Source organism: Phoca vitulina, unplaced genomic scaffold (genome assembly GCF_004348235.1).
Source record: "Phoca vitulina isolate PV1807 unplaced genomic scaffold, GSC_HSeal_1.0 scaffold19, whole genome shotgun sequence".
NCBI classification, from domain to species: Eukaryota; Metazoa; Chordata; class Mammalia; order Carnivora; family Phocidae; genus Phoca; species Phoca vitulina.
Genome location: NW_022589722.1, coordinates 17,095,987 through 17,112,692, shown reverse-complemented (window position 1 = coordinate 17,112,692; position 16,706 = coordinate 17,095,987). Strand labels below are relative to the sequence as shown.

Here is a 16,706-nt window from a genome sequence, read left to right as displayed (position 1 = left end):
ATAATTATGGAGATTGGGAAGCCTCAGGATCTTGCCATCTACAAGCTGGAGGCCCAGGAAAGCTGTTGGTAGAGTTCCAGTCCAAGTCCAAGGCCTGAGAACCAGGGGAGCCAATGCTGTAAGTTGTAGTCTGAGTCTAAAGGTCCGAGAACTAGAAGCTCTGAGAAGTCAGAGATTCTAGCTCCAGCAGAGAATAAGCTCGCCTTCCTCTGCCTTTTTTCTATTCTGGCCCTCAGCAGATTGGATGATGCCTATCTGCATTGGTAAGGGCGATTTTTACTCCATCTACCGGTTCAAATGCGAATCTCTTCCAGAAACACCCTCACAGACACACCCTAAAATAATACCCAACCAGCCCTCTGGGCATCCCTTTGTCCAGTAAAGTTGACATGTAAAATTACATGGGAAAATCACAGATTTTCATATCCTTTCATATCTCACACGGTTATTTTGTAAAAAGATAAACTCTGTTTTCTATGACAGTGTTCTGTGCACTTTAAGTATTGTGTTTAATACTCTAAATCTTGGATGCAGGGTGATATTTGTCCCAGTTCTCTTTCTCTCTCATTCCCCAGCCCCCTTCCCTATTTATGACCCACAAAATTGCCCTTGCCTTGCTCAGTGGAAGAGGGGAGTTTCCTTCTTCTTCCATGGGTTTCTGAATCACTCTACATGCCACCAGCTAGCATGAAGTCTCTCCAAGCATGTAGAAAACATGGAATTCATTCCAATGGAAACGCAGAACAATGGGCTCACCTTCTATTACGGCTCTTATGAAGAGCTGGGCTTGGTGGGCCATCCAGCAGAGTGATTCATCTTGGAGGAAAAGCTTCAAGCAGAACATTTAAAATACTTCTATTTTGCCTTTCAAGGATAAGTATCTCTAAGCTTTTAACCAACTGAGCCACCCAGGCGCCCCTATCTCTAAGCTTTTAATGCAACAAAACCGTTTTGTTTTTAAGGAGCTCGTTTCTGGGTAGTATGATCTGTTGGAATCACTTCTCTGGTAGTGAAAATATAGTAATCTTGGCTGTAGTGTCCAATTTGTCATTAGTTTGCTCAGCTTCCCCTTGGCCTCTGTGAGACCCAGGTGCAGACTAACTTCTCCAAACTGCATGTCCTCACATATTTGAAAGTGCTTATGTAGGTGGCAACCATGATGTATATTTAAAATAGAAAAAAGTAGGTTACACACATTTCTTGGGGGGAGGGGAAGAGAGCCTGAAAAATGAGCATGCTCCCTAGCTTTTCAAAATCTGGGTCAGTGATCATAACTGTAACTAATTCTTTGGTAAATTCGGATGGACTTATAAGAAGATACATTTTTAATATTTCAGGGTTTTTTCCAACCTCCCTGTTTATTGTATCTAATTATGACCACAGAGCTGTTATCTGCTATAGTGTTTTCCTATACTAAGAAGTCAGATGCATTCCACTGTAATTGATTTGTCAATAGGTGTGCTCACTCCTGTCAGAGAAAGCAGTCCATATACCTTTCAGAACCCAACGAATCACAGGAAAACACATTTCCACCGAGTCTTAGTCCGTTTCTTCCAACGGCAGACGGCTTTCTGGAGAGTGTATGAGGAGCTGCCATGGCACATGAAAATGAGCGGCTCCTGGGGGGACTTGTGCAGCTTCCTCTCAAGCCCCAGGTAAGGCTTGTCCTTTCTATATGGTGGCGTTCGAGCAGATCTCCGTCCTTTGCTAATCACTGTGCTGACATGCCCACGTTTCCCTTAAGCAGGGCACATTCATTCACTTACTTGGTCAACCACCTGTTCATTCCTTCAGATGGGCCCCTCATTTGGCATCCCCTTCTGTGGCTGATGGATTCCTAGTGTTGCTCTGTTTGATCATCTGGCTCTCAGAGTGTTCCCTTCCCTGCCCTAATTGACTCCACAGGGTTTCCTCTCAAAGTTAGGAGGATTCCAGAGACAGAAGGACTTGTAGATGGGCTAGGATAAAGGACTGACCACATTCTCCTGCTAGACCCTGCCTTCCCTTTCTTTCTTTTCCCTCCTGTCTACCCCTCTCTGTCCCCCCCGCTTCCTTCTTGTCCTCTTATGTACCCCTTGGCAAACATGTATCATCTACTCACTCTGAATCCCAGCTCTTGTAGGCTCTGGGGATGCAGGTGGGAATGAGATACAGTTCTATCTAGTGGGGAGTATATGGAGCCAGAAAAGAGCTACACATGGGGGTCAGTGCTTCACTAGAGCAAAGACCCAGAGTCGGCAAGCTTGGGAGAGGGAGGGGCTTGCTCTGCCTGGTAGATTCAGGGAGCCTGCCTGGAGGAGGCGGCCTCATGAACAGATGAGTGGCAATGGCTTTGACTGCTTAAGAGTGACAGGCTCACATTTATCTGGTGACCTACCAAAGTCATAGTAGTTAAGGAGTTTATGAATAGGCTGATGGAATGGGGCAAATAGAAGAATAGTTTCCTTCAAGACATGAAATACTAAAATGACTTACATTAATACTTCGTGTTGCAAGTATCACAGACTTTATATCAAAGATCCAAAACCCAAGCTTCTGGACAAGGCTGCACCTCATCCACTACTGGAATGTGTTAGCAGAAGTTGGATACGATGCTGCTGGGGCCTATTTATTCACGGTGGCCAAGATTAAAGCCGATAAGTGCCATAAAGTGAAGAAGAGACATACCCTCTCAGGTACAATGAGTCGCTATGGTGCAATAGTCCGTTTTGCTGGGATGTAACGTGGCCAAGAGTTACTGTTCTCCTGTTTCCCCACAGAATTCTGGTCATTCCAGCAGACCTCTCTGAGTACTCCTACCTACAACTTAAGCCAACAGTTTCCGAAGATAGGAAATGGAGAAAAAGTGTTAGGTTTTTTTTTAAAAAAATATTTTATTTATTCATTTGACAGAGAGAGACACAGCAAGAGAGGGAACACAAGCAGGGGGAGTGGGAGAGGGAGAAGCAGGCTTCCCGCTGAGCAGGGAGCCCAATGTGGGGCTCGATCCCAGGACCCCGGGACCACAACCTGAGCCAAAGGCAGACGCCTAACGACTGAGCCCCCCAGGTGCCCCGGAAAAGCGTTAGTTTTGAGATAGTTCCTTTTTGTCTCTTGCTGTGGCTGTTTTCTGAGGCTCCGTCCCTCGCATTCTTCCTCTCTCTATTTTCTCATGGCCTCAACCGCACTCCTAGCATCTTCTCCGCCTTCTGTAGTTCCAGCCTTGACCTCCTTTTGAAGCATCTGCATATGTGCCCTGCTTCCCGAGGGCCTCGGGCACTGTTGTTGCTCCATCGACGGCTTTCCTGTGTGACCAGCTGACAGTTCAAACAAAACAGATGCAAGCCCTGAATCATTTCAGATGTTCCCTCCGCACTTGTGCTGCTTTCTGTGCTCCCTCTGTCTGCTCACAGCGCCCCAACTCCCCCCGCCCCCCAGGGCCCCTCACTGCATCCTGGAGATGCGCAATTATTGTCAAGGATGGCCCCCATCTGAGTTGGGACAGCTGTCCTTCGACGTGCTGCCTAATGGCTTGGATTTGGACAGCACTCTGGTCAGTATTTCTTCCCTTTGTTCTCCATAGTAGGCCCCCTTGCCTGCGTCTCTTTCTCCCTGTATTTCCTGGCTTCTTAAACAGTAATAACATTCATTCATTCTTTCAACAAATAGTAGCTGCGCACCTTCCCTGGGCCCTGGACTCCCTGGGCGCTGCTGATATATCGGTGAACGAGGCCAACTCATTCAAAACTAGTTCAAAACTGAAGCCTCGCTCCCATGGTTTTACCACCTAGTGATCATAGGAACAGATTCTGAGCGTTTGTCATGTGCCAGGCTCTAAGTTAAATACTTGATATGTATTTTGTTTAATTCTAATAAAATCTCTGTAGTACGGCTAATATCTTGGTTGAAACTAAGGAAACTGAGTTTCAGAGAGGTGAAGTTAAGTTGCCCAAGATGTCCCAGATAGTTAGGGATGGATTTGGGCTATGTTGTTCCTGCATCCCTTTGGGTCCTTAGCCATGCAGCCTTTACCTGTATTCTTTTTTTAAAAAAATATTTATTTACTTGAGAGCGAGAGAGAGAGAGAGAGAGAGAGAGCGAGAGAGAGAGCACAGGTAGAGGGAGGGGCAGAGGGCAAAGGAGAGAGAATCTCAAGCCGACTCCATGCTGAGCATGGAGCCTGATGCAGGGCTCAGTCTCTTGACCCTGAGATCGTGACCTGAGCCAAAATCAAGAGTCAGATGCTTAACTGACTGAGCGCCCCCAGGCACCCTGTCGATATTCTTACTACCACGTATGAATTATGTAATTCTGGAATTTCTCCAATTCACTAATCCTCCGAGTGGTAGGACCCAAGCGATACTCTGAGGATTCCAGTGTGTTGAATAAAGCCAGGATGCATCTGGAATTGTATCGGTGCTTAGGGATGTAGGGCGTGGGAAGGAGATGGGGGTGGGAGATGGTGCGGGGAGAGCACTATGTGTCATAGGAAGCTGGCAGCTAACCCACAGAAGATGAGATCTCTGGGTGGGGGTGAGTGTCCTTCCTGATGATGCCATGCTGCTTGTCATAACGTGGTTGTTATGGTGATGGAAAGGGCTGGGGGCTGGGGGTTGACAGTGGGAGGAAATCACCTAACATTTCAGTGTGTGAGGATTTTCTGGATGTAAATGAGCCTAATTCAGAATGTGTCCCTTTGAGTCGGTACGGCTCTCTGCGATACTGCAAACATGCTGTTTGTATGATCATCTGCTGGTTGGTCTCGGCTCACTCTGGGCCCTGGGGGGCTCCTTAGCAGGGAGTCCTGGCCTCCATCACTGCCTTTGACACCTTCCATCTTCCTCACTCCTCACCCCTCACATCCCGTCACAGCCCAGTCCTGTAGATTTTACTTCCATCCAGCCTCTCACATCCTCTCTGTCTGGGCCTCCAGACCCTCATGCCCTCTGTCTGATCAGTCTTCATAAAGGAAAGCTGTGATCAAGTCACCCTGCACGTTGCTGCTGTCCGCCTTCATGTCTTAATCTCCACCTTGGCTGGCAGAGTCAGCCCATGGCCATTTGGGGGGGGGGTTGTGGGGGGCTTCCTGAAGTCCCTCCGGGACTGTGTAGGTTCACTTTTCCCCCTTTTGGATTGCTGAATGTAGAAGTCACAAGACCAACGACTTGTCACCAAAGCAGTAGAAGATTCATTGGAACAGGTTTAATTATAGCAGGAGTCCTGTATAATAGTCCCAGGAGGCATTCCAGTGGTCTGGCTGGCTGTCTGGGTCCCCCGGGCCCCCCAAACATTGTTTTCCCTACCGTGCTTATGTAGCCACACACAGCCCAGAGACAATGGGTCCTCCTAAGGTGCTGCGGAGACAAGGCCCTTAAACTGGAATGTTCTTTCAGAGGGGTTCTGGAGAAATCCTGTTTCATCATCTGCAGTCACAGGGGTTGCTTTACCAATTCAGCCCTGCCCTCCCTTCTCATAAAGAGGTCTGGGCGGGGGGGGGGGGGGGGGGGGGGGGGGGGAGGGGCGGCTTGCAATGTTTACCACTAATACCCTGAATCAGTTCAGCGGCGTTTGCCGAGTGCCTGGTGTCAGATGCCTGGGGTGCCGCGGCCCACAGGACAGACAGGGTTCCTGCCTTGTTGGAGCGGATGGTGGAGCGTAACACAGACACTCCTGAGAAGTTCAGCCTGAAGGAGCGGGACCTTGACTAAGTGACATTTCATCTGAGACTTGGAGGATGAGTGAGAGCTCGTGGGACAAAGGGCTGAGGGGACAGCATGTTTGAGGACCGTGAGTCGGGGAGAGTGACGACCCTGAAGATCTGAGCAAGTCCAGTACAAGTACAAGAGAGCCTGCGCAGGCTCATCAGCCGGGGGGAGTGGGCGGGGGAGGGGAGGAGTGTGTGAGGTCTCTTCCTGCTCCAGGAGGCCGTGCTCCAGCTCAGGACCCAGGACCCGAATGCACGCCCCGCCCGGCTTAGGGCGCCAGCTGCCGGACTCTGTGGTTTGGCGCCCCCTGGTGGCTTTGATGAGAACCAGAACCCTAACTTGTTAGGTTGGTGGAAAAGATGCTCAGTTCTGTGTCTGGAAATCGCTTCTCCCCAGGTGCTTCCTGCCTGTCCACTTGCTGCCCGGGTTTGCCCCTCCTGGCGGGATGCATCTGGGCAAGTTACATCTCTGACTGATGGCCAGTAGGGAGGCTTTGAGCCTACAGGACAACTTCGGTGGGGATGGGCCAATTTTTATAGATTATCTGTGATGTGATAACCTTGGTTTTGACTAGAGTCTTAGGTCACATCAAAGTGAAGAAAATCCATTTCTGGCTGCACTTGCATTTTTAGACTAAGTCAAACACCAGAAGAGACAGACTATAAACAGATGTGGCAGAAGGATGGGTCCCAGCATGGCTCCATCTTGACGGATGACTGGCTACCCACCAGGTGGCAGATGTGGTGGGTTGGGGAGAATCATTTTGCTTTTAAGGGGCAGGCTTTCTTACTAGAGCAAAGGGTAAATGCATTACAGTACAGGATCTTGTCTGAAGGTTGTAGTAAATGAGACAGTATCAGCTTTTCATAACATATGATGTTTTGCCCTTGATACCTTTGGAAACTTCTAAATATTTTAGATAAATGGAACAAAATGGTTTATTAAAAACAATTTTATTTAAAAAAACTGTTAAAGATTTTATTTATTTATTTGACAGAGAGACAGAGAGAGAGAGGGAGAGAGAGAATAAGCAGGGAGAGGGGCAGAGGGAGAGGGAGAAGCAGGGGGGAGCCCAACTCAGGGCTTAATCCCAGGATCCCAGGATCATGACCTGAGCTGAAGACAGACACTTAACTGACGGAGCCACCCAGGAGCCCTATTAAAAACAATTTTAAAAATAGCTCTACAGAAAAATTAAAAGAACAAAAGATGCAATTTTCAATGGCCACGGAAAATACGAAATATCTAAGAATAAATAACAAGAAATGTGTAGGATCTTTATTTTTATAAAACAGCTTTAGAATTATAGAAAATAAAATTCTAGTATATAGGCAGAAATACCATATTCTTGGATGGGGCAACTCAAGGTTGTAAAGCTATCAGTTCTTCCACAATTGACTTATGTATATAAAACAATTCTAAATGAAATCCCAGTGGGATTAAAACATTTCTAAATTTTCAAAATGATTTTAAAGTTCTTGGAGAAAAAAATATCTGAGAGTAAGAGTTTAAAATAGAACAATTTGAATATCAACTTATTTAAACATGTTATGAAGCTATAATAATTTAAAAAATACTACTGTGAGCAAAAATAGCTCAGTGGAATGAAATAGAAAGCTCAGGTATAGACTCAGCTATAAATATAAAAAATTAGGGGCGCCTGGGTGGCTCAGTTGGTTAAGCGTCTGCCTTGGGATCAGGTCATGATCCCTGGGGTCCTGGGATTGAGCCCCACGTTGGGCTCCCTGCTCGGTGGGGAGCCTACTTTTCCCTCGGCCTCTCCCCTGGCTCATGCTCGCTCTCTCTCTCTCCCCCTCAAATAAATAAATAAATAAATAAAAAGTGATAGAAGCTTTTCAGATAAGGAGGATCATGGAATATATAGTGCTGTGATAATGGTTCATTATTTGGTAAAGTTAAGTCACCTGAACCATTATACCAGAATATATTCCAGAACAATTAGAGTTAAATGTAAAGAAATGAAATTTTATATTAAAAAAGTTATAAGAAAATGTCAGTGAGTCTAAGCAAGAAAGCAAAAGAGTAAATCACAAAGAAAATAATTGGTAAATCTGTCTAAACATGTGAAATTACATGTAAAACAAAACAACACAATTCAGAAAATTAGAAACACAGTTACAAGACCAGTGATAACTGGGAAAAGTATTTCTAACATACATGGCAGGCAAAGGATTGATATTTTTAATAAGTAAAATGCTCTTAAATAAGAAAATAATGAGCACTTCAATAAAAATAGGCAAGATCATGAGCAGGCCACCCAAAGAACATTTTCAGTTCTTGTCTGACTTTACTTCTTAGTGTCCATGGGTATTTTTGATGGTGCCCTTCCCTTCCAAACATTTTGGTCTCTTGACTTTGCTGACACACACTCGCCTGGTTCATCTTCCATCTCTCTGGCTCCTCCCTTTCTGTCTCTTTTGTTAATTCCCCTTCTTCTACCTGGCTTCTAAGTGTTTGAGTTCCTTATGGTTCTTTCCTTCTCATGTGTAATTTCACCCTAAGCATATTATGAATGTCTGTGGCTTCAGTGATTGTCCATGTACACGATTCCCACATTTATTTCTCTAGCCGCATTTATCCTCTGAGCCAGAGATCCATATATCCAACTTAACTGGATGATGTCTCCAAAGCTGCTCAGACCCAATGCCTCTAAAACTGAACTCACAACATCCCCCTAAAATCAGGTTCTCTTCCAGGAACTCTCAATTTACCATGTTGGAGTAATCCTTGACACTTTTCTGTCCTATACGCCCTCCCCAAATACATTTCATCACTGAGTCGTGACATTTTTACTTCCTAAATGTTTCCCAAACTTGTCTCCTTGTCCACCTCCACCACCAATGCCCTTTTTTAAGCTGTCAGAGCTGCCGCACGCAGTTGTGAAGATCAGTAATACACATTTAAGCTGCCTCCATATCTTTTTATTGCTTGGTATCTCATTTCTTTTTATTGCTGAATAATATTCCAATGTATGAATATGCCAGTTTATCCCCTTGCTTATTGAAGGACATTTTGGTTACTTCCAGCTTTTGATGATTATGAGTAAAGCTGCTGTAAACATTTGCATGCAAGTTTTTAAATCAGTTGAGTAAATACCTAGAAGCCTGATTGCCCAAATGTGTGATAGGACTATGTTTATTTAGCTTTGTTAAGAAACTGCCAAACTGCCTTCCAAAGGGACCGTACCATTTTGCATTCCCACCAACAATGCATGAGAGTTTCTGTTGTTGTCTGTCCTCACTGGCATTTAGTATTGTTAGTTTTTTTTTAATTTTTATATTAGCCATTCTAATAGGTTGCTGTGATACCTTCTTGTTTTAATTTGCAATTCCCTAAGGACAAATAATGTTGAGTATCTTTACATATCGTATTGTTGAATTTTTAGAGTTCTCTTGGATAGATGTCCTTTATCAGATGTATATCTTATAAAAATTTTCTCCCAATCTGTGGCTTGTCTTTCCATTCTCTTAATGGTACCTTTCATAGAGCACAAGTTTTTAATTTTAATAAGGTCTAACTTAATCAGTATTTTCTTTCATGTGTTGTGCTTTTTGTGTTGTATTTAATAAATCATCACCAAAACACAAGGTCACATAGGTTTTTTTTCTATTTCCTTCTAAAACTTTTATAGTATTTCATTTTATATTTAGGGCTATGATCCATTTTGACTAAGTGTTTTGTAAAAGGTGAAATGTCTAGATTCATTTTTTTTTGCATATGAATGTTCAGTTGTTCCAGAACAATTTATCAACAAGACTTTCTCCATTGAATTGTCTTTACTACTTTGTCAAAGATTGGTTGGACATCTATGGAAGATTTTTATTGGGATTGCATTGAATCTATAGGTCAAGCATCTTAATAATGTTGAGTTTTCCAGTCCATCAACACAGAACCTCTCTCAGTTTATTTAGATATTCTTTGATATCCTTCATCAGAGTTTTGTGGTTTTCTGCATATAGATCACGTACATGTTCTGTTAGATTTATGCCTAAGCTTCTCATTTCTGGGGTGCTATTATAAATGGCATTGTGTTTTAAATTTCCGATTCTGATTGTTCATTGCCAGTATATAGGAAAACAACTGGCTTTTGTATATATTTTTTTAAGGTGTTTTTTTTTAATTTATTTATTTGACAGAGAGATAGCAAGAGCAGGAACACAAGCAGGGCGGGTAGGAGAGGGAGAAGGAGGCCTCCCACCGAGCAGAGAGCCCGACATGGGGCCCGATCCCAGGACCCCCGGATCATGACCTGAGCCAAAGGCAGACGCCCAACGACTGAGCCACCCAGGCGCCCCTGGCTTTTGTATATTAACCTTGTATCCTGTAACCTTGTTATAATTGCTTATTAGTTCTAAGAATTTTTTGTTGATTCTTTGGGATTTTCTACATAGATAAGCGTATCGTTTGTGAACAGAAACAGTTTTATTTCTTCTTCCTTCCCAATATGTACACCGTTTATTTCCTTTTCTTATTGCACTAGCTAGGACTCCCACTGTGATGTTGAATGGGAGTGGTGAGAGGGAACATCCTAACCTCAGCTTGTCACCAGCATCACTCTCGTGAGCCCCACGACCATCACCTCTCACCTGGCCCATCATCACAGCCTCCTAACTGGCTTTCCTACTTTCATTTTTTTTCCCCATAAAGTCCACTGTCTGCTTAGTAGCCAGAATGAGCTTTTAAGAATGTAGACCAGATCATGTCACTTTCCAGATTAAGATCATTTCAGAGACTTGCTGTTTGCACTTATACTAAAATCTGAACTCCTCAGCTTAATTTACAGTCCTGTGTATAATCTGACCTCTGCATGCCTATGTAGTGTCATTTTATAAGATTCTTCCTCTTGGCCTCTAGATGCCAGCCCCTCTGACCTTCTTTCTGTCCTTCAAGTGTATTCTGCCTTTGGGTCTTGGCACCAGCTGTTCCCTTTACCAGGAATGTTCTTCCCACTCATATTTTAATAGTACCAGTTCTTTCTAATTATTTAGATCTCAGCCGAAGTATCACTTTCTCAGAGTGGCCTCCCCAGTCTGATGTTACACCTAGTCATTCTCTATCTTGTCAACGGGTTTTAATTCTTTGCATACCTTTCACCTCTACCTGATTTTGTCTTGTTTATTTATTTGTTTCTTTCTTTCTTTCTTTTTTTTTTTTTTGTCTATCTCTGCTCCCTGTTGCCCTCCGACCCTCCCAGCTGCTGGAATGTAAGTTCCATGAAAGAAGGACTCTGTCTCTCGTGTTCATTGCTGTATTCCCAGTGCCTGCAACAAGCACCAGGCATGGTGTGGCTGCTGAATGGCCCCTTCCTATGTCTCCACCCTGATCTGGAACCAAACACCTTGCTCTCTCTGCTCTTCAGTCCCCATCTTTCAGTTCTCTAAGCACCTTGCTTTTTCCTGCCCAGAGCCTTTGCACATGCTCTTCCTCTGTCCAGAATTCCCACACTGTCTCTCCCTCATTTTGCCTCAATACCTTCTACTCTTTTTTAAACTCTCAGCTCAATTGTCGTTTCTATGGAGAAATCTTCCACAGTTCATATCACCAACTCTTTCATGGTTCTTTTCATGTTTGAATTTATATTCATTTGTATGATTCTGTGATAATCTATCTTCCTCGCCATTCTGACAGCCCAGCTGGCGGGGCCCAGGTCTGTTTGGGCTCATCCTTTATCTCCTGCACCCAGGACAGTGCCTGGCCCACAGCAGGTACTCACAGTGCCCTGGAAGTGGTTGTTAGAGGAATGAGTTCACTAAAGAATAAATACTGGATTTCATTGGTTCTAAGAAGTAGGCTTGCCCCAAACTTAACATTTCTGAAATAGGGATGCATCTTGCAGTTGATGGCATCTTAGAGTTGATGAACATATTTTTAATAAATACATTACTATATTCTGTTTCTCTAGTAATCAAAGAAATGCAAATTAAACCAAGATGCTGTTTTTCAGGTACCAGATGTGCAATGATTTTTTTGGTAGAGAATTTTAAAGACATTAAATAATGGGGGCATCTGGTTGGCTCAGTTGGTAGAGCATGTGACTCTTGCTCTCAGGGTTGGAAGTTGGAGCCCCACGTTGGGTGTAGAGATTACTTAAAAATAAGAAAAAAAAATCTAAAAAAATAAAAAATAAAAATAATAATGTTGGTAAAGGTGTGGGGAAATAGGTACTTTTACATGCTACAGTAAGAGTTTATATTGGGACAGTCTTTCTGGGGAGCAATTTGGCAATATATATTCAAAGTCTTAAAAATATTAATATCCTGGGCGCCTGGGTGGCTCAGTTGGTTAAGCGACTGCCTTCGGCTCAGGTCATGATCCTGGAGTCCCTGGATCGAGTCCCGCATCGGGCTCCCTGCTCGGCGGGGAGCCTGCTTCTGCCTCTGACCCTCCCCCCCTCTCATGTGCTCTCTCTCATTCTCTCTCAAATAAATAAATAAAATCTTAAAAAAAAAAATTAATATCCTGTGGCTTATTCAATTTAACAGTTGCTCTAAGGAAATAATCAGAGATGTTTAAAAAGATTTCTGCCAACGATTCTCACTAAATAACATTTAATAAATATTAAATAAAAATTGTATGTAAATAAAAAAATTTAATACATAGTGAAAAATTGACTAAAGGTAATCTGTAAAATGGAATACAAACCAATGGTAAGTACATGTGTTCTCAATTTTTAAAGATATGGAAAAATATTCTAATACAATATATTTTTCGGTAGACTATAAGCTCCATGAGGGCAGGAACCATGAATATTGTGTTCAGTATATATTCGATATCTAGCACTGTGCTGACACATAAATATTTGTTGAATATGGAAACGAAGAAGCAGGTATTAAACATAACGTGGAGTGGTGCTGGGAGCCTGGTGGCAGGGTGCCCTTCCTCAGTCGGGTGGCGGCGGCGTCACAGCGCTGAGGGGACACTCCCGCCCACGCAGCCCCTGTGCTGGTGCCAGCCCCACCCCCCCTCCAGCCTTGCTTCCTCTGCGCTTCCTCCCTTCGCTCACACCATGGCTGATCAGCTGACTGAAGAATAGACCGCTGAACTCAAGGAAGCTTTCTCCTCATTTGACAAAGATGGCCATGGCACCATCACAACAAAGGAACTTGGAACTGTCATGAGGTCACTGGGCCAGAGCCCAACAGAAGCGGAATTGCAGGATATGATCAACGAGGTGGATGCTGACGGTAATGGCACCACTGACTTCCCAGAATTTCTGACTATGTTGGCTAGAAAAACGAAAGCCACCGTGAAGAAGAAATTCTCAAAGCATTCCGAGTCTTTGACAAGGATGGCACTGGTTACGTCAGCGCGGCGGAGCTACGTCATTCATGACCAACTTAGGAGAAAAACATAAAGAAGGAGATGAAATGATCAGAGAAGCAGGTATTGATGGAGATGGACAAGTCAGCAATGGAGAATTCGTACAGATGATGACTACAGAATGAGGACCTGCTTTCAACTCCTTCCCCTCCCCCCGCCCCCAGAAGAATCAAATTGCATCTTTTACTTTTGCGAAAAAAAAAGAAGTTCATTCACTCATTCTGTTTCTATATAACAAAACTGAATGTCAAAAGTACCTTCTGTCCACACGCACAAAATCTGCATGTATGGGTTGGTGGTCCCGTCCCCTAAAGATCAAACTACGCATCGGTTTTACGATAGAAACACTTACACTACCTTAATGATAAGGAAGTACTTCGTGGACTACTTGCAGTCCCATTGGCTAGTGATTAATACGTTGGGCTGGCCATGGCCCGTCTCTCATGCACATGGCTTGACAAGGGAGCCCGGTCAGGCATTTGTATTAAAAACAAAAAATGGAAAAACAAATTTGAAACCTAGTCAAATGGGTTCTAGTTCAATTTGTTAGTATAAATTGCCACAGCCGGTTTACTGAAAACAAACATTTAAAATTTGGTTTACCTCAGGATGCCGCGCAGAAAAACGGGTGAAGGATAAACTGTCTAGACGTGGCTCCCTCCCCCCCTCCCCCCCAGCAGGACGGCCCTCTCATACTTCGGGTGCCCCCACCCATAGGCGGCAACGATGCTCCTCCTCGTGGCATGCTGCGTGTGTTGGTGTAGCGTTGTCCACGTTGTACTAGAGCGAAATGGGTGTCACGCTGTCACCATTCACGCAGATTCTTAAAAAGAAACCTTTATCAAGGGAGCATCTGTGGGCTGTTTTCAAAACTTTCTGAAGGGGCGCCTGGGTGGCTCAGTTGGTTAAGCAACTGCCTTCGGCTCAGGTCATGATCCTGGAGTCCCGGGATCGAGTCCCGCATCGGACTCCCCACTCAGTGGGGAGTCTGCTTCTCCCTCTGACCCTCCCCCTCTCATGCTCTCTGTCTCCCATTCTCTCTCTCAGATAAATAAATAAAAAATCTTTAAAAAAAAAAAAAAAAAAACTTTCTGAAGCCTGACTTGGAGCCAGCAGAGTAGGCTGTGGCCGTGGACTTCTGCACAACCATCAACACTGCCGGTCAAGAGATTGCAATTTACGGCCATTCCAAGTTGTAAATGCTAGTCTTTTTTTTTTTCCTTCCCCAGTAAAAAGCCCATTAACTTAAAAAAGATAAACATAATGTAGGATGATCCCAATTTTATTTAAAAAAAAAATGAATGTGGGTACATGCAAAAGATCAGAGGTACATACGGCAATATGTGAATGCAGGTTATCTTCGAATGATGCAATTATGAGTGGTTTTTATTTTTCTTTGTACTTTTCTATATTTTTCAGTTTTTCTGTAGTGTACACATATTAGTTTTATCATGAGAAAAATTATTTCCTTGTCCGTTCAAACTACATGTTGGTGCTAAGTGAATGAACGTGAGGAATGTGGTCAGTGGCAGGAAGGATTCATGAATGAAGTTTTGTTGGAGCACATGAGATTGTTGAATTGAGTATTAAACATAGTGAATGGATATTGTCCATTCCAACCCGAGCCCTTGACAGGAATCTGGGCCCAATAATACTTGTGGAATTTGCAACTCCTCCCCCCGCCCCCTCTCCCCCAAGCAGGGGCCCATCCCTCAGCTCTTTGTCCAGACCACCCTCGGCCTGCCTGCTCTAAGCAGCTGCTTATAGTTCTTAGATTCCTTTGTTGCTTGGATTGACCCCTCAGTTCTTTTTTTTTTTTTAGATTTTATTTATTTATTTGAGAGAGAGCAAGAGAGCATAAGCAGGGGCAGAGGCAGAGGGAGAGGGAGAAGCAGGCTCCCCGCTGAGCAGAGAGCCCAATGTGGGGCTCGATCCCAGGACCCCGAGATCATGACCTGAGCCGAAGGCAGATGCTTAACCGACTGTGCCACCCGGGCGCCCCGACCCCTCAGTTCTTACGCCCACCTTAGGTCCCTTTGCTTGGATGGCCGCTGTGGATGAGAGTCTTGGACTCTCTTTAGAGCTGTCTCTTCCTTGGCTCTCATTTAGTTTTTGCTCTTGGACCTGAAGCACTATAGCTATGGTTCAGAGCCTCTTGGCCTCTCTCCCATGCTGGGAGATACAGCCTCATCTGCTGTGCTTGGTGTTGAGAGCCTAGAATGCTGCCTGACAGACAGTAGATGCTCAATACATATTTATTCTGTGCACAAATGGTGATCCCTGGAAAAGCTGGCCGAAAGAAAGCAGGAGTGTAGTCAGTGTCTGGTTGGCCTACCGTAGGGGCAATGGAACAGATGAAGAACACGGGATGGGTTTGTGTCTAATACAGTAGATGCAATACTTTGAAATGAAACACTGGTCAAATGTAGAAGTTCAGATGCTGGAATGTTGGGGAAAAAATTTGGAAATGATGACTTTGCAGTACCATGTGTTTAATTGGGTCTTCAAGTTCAAAAATTTTATGTATTTTCATTTGTGTATGAGAGGGTGTAAAACACACACACACACACACACGCACACACGCGCAGAGGCAAGGCATGTTCCTTATTTGGTTCTTTTCACATTTTGCTCCTTCTGGGAAAGCCAGTAATTCAAGATAGTTGCAACAGAGGGCAGAATTGTGTAAGTAATTTAAACACCTTTTTATTCTTACCTGAAAATCACCCCCAAATACAAATTACAATAATATGTGGACTGTGCTATAGAAATGCTCCTTTGACTCTCTGGTTTTTAATATCTACATAGCAAGATTATTTAAAAGCATTCGAGTTATTTTTCATGTCATTGTTTGAAATACTTGGTAATGTATGTAAGTGCTAATAAAAGCAAAATGCTAATCCCTTGAGAGAGAAATACTGAAGTGAGGATAATGTATTTATAACTCCTGTATCAAGATTAAGTGATGGGTACTCTTTGTTCCTTTCCAAATATGCTTTATTTAGGGTTATTTACCTTTCTTTCCAATCTAGTGCTGGAATGCAGGCTTTTTGAGGTTACCACCACTGACAAATGCCGATTAATTTTCTTTATTGCAAAACTTCTGAAGCTTATGGGCAAGACCAGAGAAGCAGAAGAGTTGTTCTTGAGTGTCGAGAATATGCTAGTGCAGGTAAAGTGGGAAATCACTTTAAATCCTTCAAATGCTATTCGTTTCATGTTAGATATTTTCAGATATCATTTACCTTTGTTCCTTTATAATTTCATCCACAAAGAGAAGAATTAATAATAAAATGAATAATAAATTAATTATGTTAATCAGAGAGGAAGCTGACTTTAATCCATACCCCAAACTGTAGATTAGTGCCAACAACTGGTAGATAGATGGAGCCATTTTTGAAGGTATGAATACCAAGAGGTGCGATTTTTGAGGAAAAAAAGAATGTTGATAAAGCAAAAAAAGGAGGGGCACCCAAGTGGCTCAGTCGGGTAAGTGTCTGCCTTCGGCTAGGGTCATGATCCCAGGGTCCTGGGATCAAGCCCCAAATCGGGCTCCCTGCTCGGCGGGAAGCCTGCTTCTCCCTCTCCCACTCCCCCTGCTTGTGTTCCCTCTCTCTCTGTGTCTCTCTCTGCCAAATAAATAAATAAAATCTTAAAAAAAAAAAAGCAAAAAAAGGACTAGAG

The 16,706-nt window shown here is 43.7% G+C and overlaps 1 protein-coding gene and 1 pseudogene across 1 annotated transcript in view; both read left to right on the top strand.

Annotated features, from left to right (window-relative positions):
- Positions 1-16,706, top strand: part of LOC116639946 (putative tetratricopeptide repeat protein 41) — an 87,219-nt gene that overhangs the window by 39,653 nt on the left and 30,860 nt on the right. Inside the window, exons 8-10 of the mRNA XM_032416699.1 lie at positions 1,457-1,655; positions 2,497-2,675; positions 16,055-16,194. Coding sequence (XP_032272590.1) covers positions 1,457-1,655; positions 2,497-2,675; positions 16,055-16,194 — 518 coding nt within the window. The remainder of the gene's footprint in view (positions 1-1,456; positions 1,656-2,496; positions 2,676-16,054; positions 16,195-16,706) is intronic.
- Positions 12,712-13,150, top strand: LOC116639945 (annotated as a pseudogene).